General features: G+C 38.0%; 1 protein-coding gene across 1 annotated transcript in view; it reads right to left on the reverse strand.

The window, feature by feature from the left end:
• The window catches only part of AGMO (alkylglycerol monooxygenase), a gene marked incomplete at both ends in the record, with an annotated part of 192,752 nt that extends 181,934 nt beyond the window's left edge, over positions 1–10,818 (reverse strand). The window contains 2 exons of the mRNA XM_082282158.1: positions 3,906–4,036; positions 10,690–10,818. Coding sequence (XP_082138284.1) covers positions 3,906–4,036; positions 10,690–10,818 — 260 coding nt within the window. The remainder of the gene's footprint in view (positions 1–3,905; positions 4,037–10,689) is intronic.
• Positions 10,819–13,951: the final 3,133 nt, after the last annotated feature.

Genomic DNA, 13,951 nt, shown 5'->3' on the forward strand with positions numbered 1-13,951 from the left:
ATGTATACAGACTGTGATATTCTCATTAGAAATGGAGAAATTCATTGCAGACTTGACTGATCAAACTGTGTCAGACATTATATACATACACACTCATACACTGTACAACTGTGTTGCAGAGCAGAACACTAAAAATTGGCAATGAGCATGACCATAAAGAACAAATACTTTCCCAACTAGTTTGAAAATGTATCTACCTCAGTTATCCCCCAAACATTTTTTGATTTGATTTATGTTCTGCTGCTTTAAAAGAAGAAATGGGTCAATATGAAATAATGCACATACTTGTATAATGGATATTCATACCCAAAATAAACTTTCCCTTGGGAGAATATTTTTAAGGCAGCATTTAAAGTCTCTTGGCAATGGTTAGCTAGAAAAGTTATTTATTTATTTATTTATAATAAAAGTTCTCAGAAAATTTTTACCAACATTTAGGATGCTGGGAGTAAACTTAGTAATACAAGTTTCTCCCTTTCTCCCAAATTAATTTCCATTGCATACAACATTTAGTATCCAATGCATACAGAGGAATGCATAGTATGCATTAATGCAGAGAAAATTATATTTAAGAAATGTGTGGGGTACTTTACAAGAGATGAAATGTATGCACAAACCATTCAACTTACTACATACTGTTGAGTCTAACAAGCCTGAAAACAAAAACATTGCCCTGTCTGATTAGACTTTTCCTCTTGTACCTACATTTTTAACATTTGGCATACAAGCATCAACAATTTATGATTTCCACTTTCTCAACTGAAAGTTGAAGTATAAAACACTAGAAAAATACTTTTTGCCCTCAGGACATGCAATAGTTCTCTTATACAGACTATGAAATGGAAAAAATACTTAGAGGCTGAATATGATTAGTGACTCCTAATTTTTTCATTAAATGTAAAGACCTCTTTGCAATGACACATTTGAAGCTTCATTTTAACTAATAGACTGAAGCCACCATTTTAGACCCAACCACAGATTTTTTTAAGGAAGTGGCAAACCATTGCTGCTAGTTGAGAAAATGAAAATTAGTCCCTGGGAGAGGATACAATCAACGGCGTGTTAATCTAACCTTCAGCTGTTAATGATTTGCACTACTATTTCCCCTGATGCTGTGGGTTCTGCTGAAATATTGTTTTAGCAGTTTCTGTCAACTTTCTCTACCTTTTTTTCTGCCTGAAAGGGAAAGACTGAAGTGGAAGTCTTAGCAACAGATTTTTGCCTGTGCTATTTTTTTCCCCTTTTTTGTCTGACCCAGTTCTTTCACACCATGGAAGCACAAGACAGAAGGGTAAAGTGTTCTGTTTTTTCAGTTCAAGTCTTTTTAGCCAGTCTGTTATTCATGACTCCTCTTACTTCTGAAAGATGTATTACAGTAAGCAGTCACCATTAGAATTGTGACATTAACATGAAATTAAATAATTTAGGAAGTCTGTATTTTGCCTGCTTCTTTCACATTCAGCCAAAAAGCTAACAGTTTTACAGGACTCTTTTTTGGAAAGAACTGCTGAGGAGGGTCTGGTATTTCCAGTCATGAGAGCTGCACAAACAGCATGGAAGAGACTTCTTGTGCTGGTGTAGCAGTAAATAGGTGTACCAATCTTGCAAGTTTGCCTGACCCTGCAAACTTTGAGTCCTTAAGGATCATTCCGTTCACTCAATTGAAACAATCTTGCAAAAGAAAACTGCACAGCCCACAAGCCAAATTCTGCAGCAGAGGACTGAGTGCCAAAACAATAAAAGTACTCAGCACCTTGCAAAGCTGCATTCCACACACACAACACTAGTTTTCTTAGCAAGCGTTTCTTCCAGGAATGAGTGTATCTGAAGTGCTTCAGTATTCTTAAAATAAAGCCAAAATGACTTGTAAAATCATTCAAACTTATTTTACATGTATCGCAGGCCCTTTGTTTAACTTAATCAGTTCTGAATATTTCAGACGAATAAAGGTAAATATTTAACATGGTAAGCCTGTCAAGTTTAGAAAATTTGGGTTAAGTTGAAGAAGCAACATTTGATCTATTTCCATATTAGCTTCATGCTGACTACAGTAACCTGTTATAAGGGCTGTGTGTTGCTGCACAGAAATCTAATGTGTTGATAAATATTTAGTTAATTCATAAAACATACTGAAAAGTTGAATGTTGCTCCTTCAAGATCACGCTCACAAGTCATTAAAAATGGTTTGAATATAGGTAGTACACTAGCTGCAAAAATAACTTCATGAAAATCTCAAATAACTTAGACATTACTTTGTTTGAAGCCATAACTTCATGGTTGAGTATTTCTCGTGTTGAAAGCTCATGCATCTTATTTTCACATATTTGAAGAGTTTGGGAGCATGTCCTTAAAAGGTTTCATCTAGGATGTTTACTACTGATAACGAACATAATCCATCAGAAATTGTCTTTGTACATAATGGACCTTGTCAAAGATTGCATCGATTAGAAAGCTTAAAAAAATCAACTAAATGTCAAATGATCAATAGATTACAAAGTGGGTGATTTACACATTTCACAAAATGAGTTCTACTAGCCAGAAGGGACAATTTTTTGTTGTTGTTGCTATGCTCTTTTAATATATTCGATCAAGAATCTGGATTTAAAGAAAATATTTCTAGTAAAATTTGCAGTGACATAAACCAGGGATCTCTAAGTAACAAAGACAACTTTTCATGGATTCAGGCTACTTCAGGAAGACCAAATGTACAATCCATGTATTTCTATGTGGCCAAATATAAGAACATATTGCCTATGAATGAGGAATGTAAGCCACAGAATCCAAGAAAGTATTCAGGGATGAAGGACGGCTCAAAGGATCTGGGATATATAAAGGGAGGAACAACAAGTAGAAATAGAGAACAAATGACTTCATTATTTGGCACTGATGTAGTAATTTCTGAAATATGGAGTGCACTTGAGACATCAGCACTAAGAAGGCTGAAAAACTGCAGAGGATTCAGAAAAAGAACTGTGGAAATAACTGAAAGACTTGCAAATACACCATATAGTCAAACTCAAACAATAAACTTTTCTTCCTATAATGAATACAATTTGATGGTCATCTGCAAATTCATACATGGGGAATAGAAATATAATCCCATTTGAAAAGAAAAACTGCAATAAAATTTATCATCTGGAAGCTCATATCATGCAAAGGAATATCTAAAACATTATATTACTTACAAGTAAATAAAGCTTCTGGAAAATACTTAAGAGCAATTTATAAAAAGAATTTGCTGGATTTCTTGTCACTGGAATTCACAGTTAATCCACAGTGGCTAGTTCTTTAAAATACAACTCCGCTCACCAAACTAATTCAGGTAAATCTTATGGCCTTTACATTGGAGACTGAATAATATGATCATGCTTGCAACGATTCTCTCAGGAATTAAAATCCATTGAAGTCAAACATAAGATTATGACTGTGTTCAAAGAACTTTGCATCACATGCATATTCACAATTATATTGATCTGGTTATATGCACACAGTTTTATTTTTAAAGGCTAACAAAAATAATAGACTTGGTTTGTTGGTTTTAGTATATTTTTTCTGTATTTTAATGAAAGAAAACTCAGATTCTAAAATCTAGTCTAACATAAGATATAGTCAAGTCAGGTGAAGTTCCAGAAACAGCAAAAGGTGACAGCAAGATCCAATACAGATGAATATAACTGATGATAATGTGGAGCAGAATAATATCCTGTAAGAATCATATTTAGTCTTACAGATTAGAAAGATTTCATATACTTTGCGAAAATTAAATTTCATAAAGAAAGGTCCAGATGCCTTGTTTAATCATTTTGGATTAGCAATAGCAACTTCAATATATAATTCTCTTTTCTTCCTTCTTAGTGATTAAAACCCAAACAATATCAATATTGTTTGAAATCACATATACTTACTCTGGCAGTCGGGACAGGATACCTAAGGAAAGAGAAGTTATGCCATCATTGATCCGACCCGGCAGCTTACGCTTCTGAATCCAGCTGACAGCAAACTCCAGCCCAATAAAAGTAACGAAGAATGGAATACTCTAAAAATAGTTCGCAAAAAAAAAAGAAAATCACAACACAAATAAAATTAGATAGACCTTTCCTAACAGCATTTTATGCAGTGAAATGCTTCTCAGATTGGCTGGCACCTTAGTAGCTACTCCTGCCTGCGATAAAGCTCCACATGAACCTTACAAATCACAACAACCAAGGCTACAATTTAACCCACAACACCAGCATAAATCCATTGCAATAACATCCTCCCACAATGTCTTCTTTTGTATATTCTGCACATAAACTCAAATGTTATCAGAACAAAACACAAAAGTCTTTCCAAACTTATATTTCTCATTTTTAATAAATCAGCGAGAGCAGCAACATTTGTGGACTCCTCCAACCACATGGCAGAACAGAATCTGGTTTTGATTTGATATTGTATAGAGTTTTTTAGTGTTTTCAGCCACTGAAATTGGCATCTAACATTATTATCTGAAAGATACAGTAAAGGGAGTTTCTTTCTACTTAGCATTTCTGTTGCCATGCTTTTCACTGCAGACAACAACAGCACTTCTGTACGAGTTTTCATCAGTTAACCCAGTAACTATGCAGCCCATTCCAATTTGGGCCATACACCATGTTCTCTTTCCAGACCAAGTAGCAATGATACAATGTTCCCCTTTTTCTTTTGGATTGTATTGACTGCAAAATAATTTTCTGCCTTTCTGCAGAAAAGTATAATGGTGAACAAGACTGAAACATTCTCACTCACAACACTGCTTCAGTCTAGGATTCAATGTCCATCTTGTATCCCAGAACAACTGGCAAGCTGAAAATGCACAGCAACAGCACCTGTTACTGAAAGGTGTGGGTGGAACTGGTGGTAGGACTGGTAACATTTTCGGGACAAGATCATTTTTCATCAGTAAAGACTGTCAGACCTGTTCTCAAATTTTTATCGTCTCAGGCAACAAAAAAAAGGCTTGAGTAACAGTAATTGGTAGAGCATATTTTTTTTACTGACACTGCAGTCCTAACAGTCCTTGCACTTCAAGTGTGGAAGGAATTACGCAGTGGCAGCATTTTAGCCATCACCACCAAAATCTAGAAGGCCTGTGGCAAGGAAAATTGGAAGGAGTTATCAGATCTCTGTGCATGCAAATGTTCCTTCAACTTCCTCACTTGCTCTGTAGACAACTTTTTGGTGACCTTTGAGACATTTAGACAACTGCTTTTTGGTTATATTAAGGCATAAAATCCCCACCATGTTTTGCAGGGCAAGAGAAATGCAAGACCAGTTCTGCACCATTCCAGGAGCCACCACACTGCCATCCTTGCCCTGTTAGTTTTCTGCTGCTTCTGCTCCCTTCAAATAAGCTGCACACATGTACAGCTTCACTGCCTGAAACCCTCCAAACTACACTGCTGCAGAAGGGAGGCTGGTCCTGCCCATATAACATTTTAATAGAAGCATGTTGTCTCTGCAAATGCCGTTGCATTTTGGAGGGTGCTCATTTTTGTTGCCAAGTGAGATATGATCTGGGAATTCCTACTAGGCTGGGACACTAAAGAGACTAAGATGGATATAGAACAGATTGCTCAGCTGAAGAAGAATTGGATGATTCAAACCATGCAAACAGCAAGAGATTTATAGTGTCTAGAAAATGTGAAAGTTCATAAACTTCAGCAGCACAGGGTTAGGTTACAATAACAGATGAACAGAGATTAATATCAACATGAGACTTTTTAACTTAGGTGCCTAGCTTGCTCTGTAACAGCACTTTAGGCATCTAAAAGCCTGTTTGTCATGTGTACCAACTGATGATATAAAAGACAATAAAGCAAAGGAAGACCTATGCATAAAGCCTAAAGAACACCCAAGAAAACCAATGTGGTAAATCTTTCAATATTTGAAATAAATAATAAATAATAAATAATAAATAATATAATATATTCTAAAAGAAAATAATAAAAGAATAATAAAACCCTACAACCTTCCATTTGAAATCAATGAAACATTCCAGAAAAATATAAATACCCCTTGTTCTGCTCTCTATAGCCATTTCATTTCTAAGTAGACAAGACTTTTAATGTACTTTTCCCAATTGATATAACAAGAAAACATATTCCTGACTTAGTAAACAAAGGTTGATGATCACAGCTGTACACTCCAGCAGAGAAAAAAGAGGTTTAATAAGAAAAACTACAAAACACTTAATGACAATATTAGGAGGCAGTTCTAGCAAAGACTACAAGCAGTTTTAAGGTCTGGAACAGCAGAATCTGCACAGCAAATTGAATGGGCTCAGAACAGAGAAAGTGAGGTGCTTTATTAATGAAATAAAAACAGTTAATAGGAAATGTACAATGTCTGTATTCCATGTGGTGATTCATTTTACCTAGCAACCTCTGAAACAGTTGAAATACTTGACTTTATACTAATGTACACTATTATAACTTCTCTCTTATTGACTTCATTAAATATTTTCCTACCACTGTGAAGCTGTGAAGCAGCCAAGCATTTGACACCACTTTTTGACTCAGAAATGGGGAGTGTCATAGCAAGGAGGATAAAGAAACATTCAAACATCCTTAACCTCTTGCTCATCAAAGAGATTGTAAAAGGAAGGATTTATGGCATACCCCTTGCTATCTAAGAAATTACTACATCTTTCTCACACACCTACATTAAGCTTGGTCCAAAGCAGATCAATGGCATCAACTACATCAAGAACAGTATGTATTATTTATGTGACCATGACAGCTATTGTCACGGGGAATGAAAAGGCATTCCCTGTCCCGAACAGCCTACAGTGTAAGGATGAGATGTAATGCAACACCAGGAGAATGCAAATAATTCAGGAAAAAAGGAGACAGTAAGAGAAAATAGTCTCACTAGCCAAACCACTATTTTTTTTTCCCCTGGTTTTTTTTTGTTTGGTTGGTTTTTTTTGTTGTTGTTGTTGTTGTTGTTGTTGTTGTTGTTGTTGTTTTTGGGGTTTTGTTATGCTTTGGTTTGTTTGGTTGGTTTGGTTTTGTTGTTGTTGTTCTTGTTGTAGGGGGTTTTTCAGGTTTTTTTTGCTTAAGTTAAAATAACAATGAAGACATTTAAGGAACCCATTGAGGATGGCTATTTCTACAACTGTTTTCAAGGGCTGTCTCTACAAACAAAATAACACAAAGTTAAGAAATAGCCACTGTTAGCATCACAGGTTAGAGACAAACCATATCCTTTTGGTATCTTCTGGTCCATAAATGTTTTCTCTCTCTGTTTCCAGTTTTTTTCTCTTCATGTATCAGCAGAAATACTTAATGGAGATTTGCATTAGCTTGTGGTTTACTTGAATAACTGATCCATAACTTGAAAGCCTTACTCTGAGTACTGTGTAAGAGGGTTCCAATACAAGTAACCAACTCTACAGAATGCAAAGGACCACTTAAAATCAGTTTTTGCTTTATACTGTTGCAAAGAATAATATTCTAGTTGAAACTCAGCATATACTCATAGTTCTATTGCAATTCTTGAAAGTTTCTGTTTTCTTAAAGTCCCAATCCTTATAACATATGAATCTCAACTTTCAAGTAAAACTAAATATGAAGGTTCTGTGCCTCACTATTTAGAAGCAAACTCTAAAATGCGAATTGAGTTTAAATGTGAACTTATTCTTTAGGCTCTTGAGACAGTAAATAGAAAAGAAAAACACTGATTATTAAATTTAAAGCTTTCATTTTGGGGTTCTCAGCAGAAGGACTCTCTCTTCTGAAGTCTGACCCACTGAAGTCTTTACCGAGCACAAGTGATAATTTCAGACCATAGCAAGGTAAAAAGTGAATTTATGGTTTATGAAAACTATGTTTGGCAAACAAAAACAATCATTCCATCTGCCCATCTGTAGATTGTGAGAGAATAAATAAAAACAGAACAAAAAAACACCAAACAACCAACAGAACATGCAGAGCCTAATCTTACACCCATAGGAAAGAGGATGCTCTTAAAAGGAATGGCCAAGCATCAGTACAGATTTTAAAAGTCAAGATGTTCTGTCCTGGAGAAAGAAAATGGACATACTTCCAAGAAATTAAGGAAAAATCAAGGTGCTTGAATTCTACACGCCAAAAACTCGTACAAAAATTAATTCTACAATTATTATCCAAGATTCAGACCCCTTTCCCCAGAATTTTGGAGATTTGAAGGATGACTTTTCCCTAGGCACTGCTGCAGAACTTTGCTACTTGTCACTGGTAGCAACTGATCAGCTCATGTTTTAAACAGGACTTGGGACGTTTGCATACAGCGCTGCCAACATACAGAGCAACAATGCAGGGGCCATTGCTTCTGAAAATGGAAGCAATATAACCAGAGACAGAAAGTACACTGCACAAGTTAAGCTAACTATTCTGTTCTCAAAACCAGAGCTGCTTCACCCACTGCTGTCATTTCCTACCCATATGTAACAGCACAGGTGACTCTAGCTCAAAGGTGCCACTCCTGTGAAGTGCATATATTTTGTAAACCAACCAGATCAATTTCACAGATCGCTAACCCATGAATATTTATTTGAGTGAATTTGGAGGTTCTGCCACCTGTCTAATGTTGGAAGGTGCATACCCCCACAGACGTAGCCATGTCATCTACTGTCCTAGAAATACTTTCATCCATCTGATACCCAGTAGATCACAGATCCAAGATGCAAATTCCACTACAGTGTCTCAGGGGAAAAAAAAAGAAAAAGTCCCACACTATTTAGGAGACACTAACGTAATCAGTTTACACACACACGTCATCATTATTGTCTTTTAGAGTGACTTACTTGAGCTGAGGCCTCCATTTGTTACCACCTCTACACTAGAATTTTTTGGCTTGAATTGATCTCAGACATCCACTTCTGTATCTGTACCAGCTAAAGGGGTTACCACTCCAAGACCTCCTTGAAAGGCTCATGAGATCACTATTAAATCTGTTGCTGATGAATCCAATGGATATACTGCTCTTGTAATTGTTCCCTAAACAGCCAAGAATAGCAGCTGGAGAGGGACTGTAGATAGCTGCCATCTGCCCATAAACATGGCCAAAAGAGGATGGATGAACTCTGCCTGAGGTCAGACCAAAGCCAAAGAGTTAAAACAGTTATCCCACGAAAGCACTTCTATATGCCCACCTAGGCAAGCATCAAAAGCAACAAATACACTGTCAGGAGGGAAATCTAGTACAGCTAACCTAAGACAGGAATTTAAGGAAAGTATAACTGTAGTGGGAAACCTTTTTTTCGTGGTTTTGTTTTTTTGTGAGAAATATTCCTTTACAAACTTATCACATCAGTGCTCTACAACAGCAGACGTCTGCAGGGACTTTCATAATTCGAAGTATTAAGAATCCTTTCACAGACTTATATCTGTGTGCCTAGTAAAAAAAAAAAATCCAGGTTTGGGTAATGTCTGAGCACATGGCCGAAGAAAGCCCGAAGATGTTAAGGAACACTACGGACAAGAAAGTGAATGATATTCAGTTGGAAACGTGGGAACAGCAAAAGGGACTGAGACAGTCGCAGTAGACAGACCTGGAGGAAGAGATCAGCTGGCTAGGCAAAACCATCGAGCTTCCTCGATCTTCCTCGATCATGATGCTATAGCTTAGTTGCAAAACACCTCTGAGGACAGCAGTCCATTGACCAGACACTGCACACACAGGCTGGGCTTGCAGCAGCTTTCTGCTTACCTTATGCAAAAGGGCAACCTTTGCTGATAACATCCCTCAGTGAGGGACTGCTGCATACTACAATTCCCAGAAAGCTGCTGACGGTGCTGCGCTGCTCTGCACAGCCCATGACACCCCCACTGCAGCCTGAAAGCAGCTGCTGCACAGCAGTCCAGGGTATACCTGGCAGCGCAGCTTGTCAGAACTACCAAGACCCACTTAAAAAGTGCAGCTCTTTAGTGAAGCTGGACTGAATTTACTTTGACAAGAGCAAAATAGCATTTATCTGCTGTGTCTGTGAACAGCTGACATCGACCTGTGTTCAGAAGGAGCTGACAATCAAGATATGTGCAATAGGTAGGACAGAAGGGAGCAAAGGTATCTTGGAAGTGAATTAACTGGCAGGGTGGGAGGGGAGGGAAAGCTATGCTGCTGCCTGCTGACAAGGGAGTTCTCACCCTTGACCTCTGTACTCTTGCCTTGGATATTTAGGACAGAGCACCATCCCAGCATAAATATTTGTTCTAAATTCTCTTAAACAATCTTTGTTTTTTAATTAGAAACCTTTTATTTTTCTGTCTTTGACTGAGCTTGACTTAAGGGCACAGAGACCTGACTTTTTGCTTGCTTCAAGAACCATAATATCCAAACACAGTATCATATTTTCTGCTTTCCTCAGTTCAGTTTGCTGTCACTGTTCATCTTGTCAGTGCTGCTGAATATAATATTAGCACCAGACCTCAGATATTTGGGGTGCTTCTCTGAAAACTTCAGCTCTTGGTACCAGGAGAAATCACCATTTAAATAAATGATAATAGAGGGCACGGTTAAACTGGCAGCTTACAGGCAGAAAGCCCAGAAGAGAAAGAGGATTTAATCTTAATTTAGGTGCCCTTTCGCGGATGGTTTCTGTGAGGCGGCTGTGGCTTTTGAAAACAGGTACAGGTGGGCGGACGAGAGGGCGAGGGATGCAGCCAGGGTGGGAAAGGAGAGGACTCTCACCTTATCCACGTAGTTAGGTACCTCCTCCACCGTGCGGAAGGAGCTCTCTCCGGGCAGCAGCGCGTAGAAGAGGGCGCGGAGCTGCTGGCCCAGCGCGGTGTCCCGCGGGCTGCCCGCCTCAGCGCCCATGGCCCGGCCGCGCTGCGACCGCTCCGCTCCGCCGGGACGGCGCAACCCGGCCGCCCCGCCCCGCCCCGCCGCGGCCTCGCCTCGTTACCCGCGGGCCCGAGGGCTTCAGGGCTTCCGTGGGGAAAGCTTGCCATTTCTGGTTTCCCTGCATCTTGCTGTTTCGGAGGTTTGCTTGGGTTTGGGGGCTCTTTTTTCGTATGTGTCATCACTGCCTGGCCCACTTCTGGAAGCTGCGAGAAAGCTCTCGCGCGCCCCAGCTCCCTTCTCACCCTCAAAAATCTCAGAACCTCAAAAATCAGCAGCGCTCAAGCTATCATTTCTCAAGTTTAGACAGATTTCCACACAAAAATAAAAATTATTGCTCAGGTTTGGACTTACATAAAAATAAAATGTTACGGATTTTGAGAAACAAGCCAAGGTGTGCTCGTTGACTTCTCTGCTCGGCTGTATGGATCAGTCCAGCATTCTTCCCATTGGAAGTTTTTATTTTTTAATAGGGCTTATCATGGCTCCATTTTATATAGCTTTAATTAACATCACTGCATTGAAGGTAGCCTCTGGAAGCCATCTATTGTGCTTTCAATTACAAAGGAGTGAAAACTAGGGAAATACAAAGAAATGGTGAAATGTATGCTAGATCCTCGTAGAAAATTACTTTTAGAAATGCGAATAAGGACAGGCTTTGTGCATCCAAGACCTTCAGTCTGAAGCTCAGGAGCATGTCAAATGTTTGTCAATCATGCTTGATATTTGGTGTTAATACAAATAATAAGATTTCTGATGAAATTTTCCAGATTAGCTGGAAATAAAATAACACAATATCTCAACAATGCCTTCATCTCAAATGTACAGTTCCAGTAACAATCTTTGCAGAAGAAATGGACTGTAAGTCCTGCTGTAAAGGATTTTACCACAATTTAAATTCTGACAGTCATTAAACATTTTTTTTTTACTTTGAATCAGCCTTTAGTTTTGGAAAGGAGCTATGCTGGGTAATTTCAGCTGAAGTTTCTGTTTAGAAAAAGTTCCATGCAGAGAAATTCACATTAAAAAAACCCTGAAATATTACATATTTGTGATGTTTGTATTAAATAAGTTACCATTTAAACAACAGCGTGGAAGGTCAATTTAAACAATATTTTTCAGTTTCAATAATGTTACAATACTGTAGAGAATGGCTGTCAGAAAATTGCTGAAAATACCAATAAAATATTTTACTTTTAGCTGAACAAAGCAGGAGTATTGAAAAATGGCATTAATGATGAAATAGAGTTGGACACTCTTAATATATATAGTTTATACTAGTACTGTAAGTAAAAAGAATCATAAATTTATTTAAATGCTTTAAAATTGCATTCTAGTGTTGTCAACTTCATTGGCGATTTATGATAATCTGAGGTTCTTTCAAAACTCTAGTTGTTAACTTCTACAATCTGAGCTAATCTAAATGACAATTCCAAATTTACTCAAAATCACACACATCAACAACATTCTGACCAGATCTTCATCGCAAGCAATGAGAGAAAACATTTTCTTGTTCATTTAGATCAGCCTCAGTATTTCTATGACATTACTCTCATGTTAGAGCTCCTTTAACTCAGCCTCACCTCAGCCATACCATCTCAGTCGGCCACCCTGAGCCCTTCATTACTCTTGTGCTGGAGTTCAGCTTGCTCCTTCATTAGCCTTCAGAGTTAAAGTAGCCTAAACTTAATCCCACAGAAATTGCTATCAGTGAACTGCATCTGGGGACCACTCGGGTGTAAGATCTGTTAGCAGGGCAAGGGAGCCCATGGCCACACAAGGTGAGATGCATTTTAGGTACTATGGAACCACTACATCCTATCTGGGAAAGAAAAGAATCCATCAAATTTTTATGACTTTCTACTTTCTTAAAGATTATTATTTTGGACCGCCATTTCATTGTAAATTGTCATCCCAATATGACTGCGCTGAAGCTCTTGCTTTCAAACAGGAAGGAAGAAAATTGGACTTGATCATGCTTCACAGGGGAAAACAATGGGTTGTGTTTTCCAGCTTCCATGTCCAAGAAGATATAGGTGATAGCACTACAACACCTGCACTGCTGGTGAGGAGAACAGTTTGAAATCTTATCTGGAGCATTTATGAGTGTTTCACAAGCTTCAGTGGTCTGGCTCTACCAATGTAGCTGCTGTTTTCTACTTGTGCCTTGAAACTTAGCGTGCAGTTTTCAGTACTCCTTCTTTCTGTTGTTAAGAAAGGAATGGAAAATAAAGGAATGTGGCTTCATTGGGGGCACTAACCCTCTCCCAGACAATGCTCCCTCCATTCAGTCACCTTGCAGGGTTTTTTTGTGAGAGTTGATTTTTTTTATTACTTTATTTTCTGCAAAGACTTAAATAATCTACTTTTTTCCTCTTTACAACAACAAAAAAAAACCCCAAACAAACAGAAAAGTATATATTTCCCATCCTACACTGCCATCAAAAATGCAGGAGGATGTTCTGTATGGAGACTGGGATTCTGCTGTTTATTAGTAGATCATTCCAGTAACTAAGGCAACAAAGGCCTCTGTCCTACTTAGAGGAAATTGGGGATCTGGCCTAACATGATCTGTAGGTGGATCATATTTTGTTTTCTCTAAAGAACTTCATCCCACCCACTTCATGAACAGAGAACGCCCAGAGTCTTCCTGTTTAGGTCTTTCTAAGCAGTAAAACAGCACTAAATAATAAAGTCATAAAGGGAATTAGGGCAGTTTGAAATAGGGATGGGCCATATAGTCTGCCTTAGTAGTCATTCACAGTAAACTAAATCATATCCAGAACCAAGCTGGGCTTAGTGTGCTCTGTTTATGTAGTAGTATCTTTGAATAGAAGCACTTTAAAGGAGTACAGTTTAAATGAGTACACAAGTCAATGTCAGAATTTTTTGTACCAGCACTCCAAGTATACAGCACCTACATTCATGCTTGGCAGTGGATGTCATCAGAGGAGCACTAAATGTATTAGTGTTATTATAAAACTGGTATTATAATATATTAAATATTTTCAGTGTTGTCTTTGCCAGTGATAAACCCTACATCACATTAAAAAACCCCTACCATTAAAAAAAAGTTTATTTGCTTATATTATGAGCTATATATATATAT

This window comes from Coloeus monedula (assembly GCF_965178545.1).
Source record: "Coloeus monedula genome assembly, chromosome: 1".
Taxonomy (NCBI): Eukaryota; Metazoa; Chordata; class Aves; order Passeriformes; family Corvidae; genus Coloeus; species Coloeus monedula.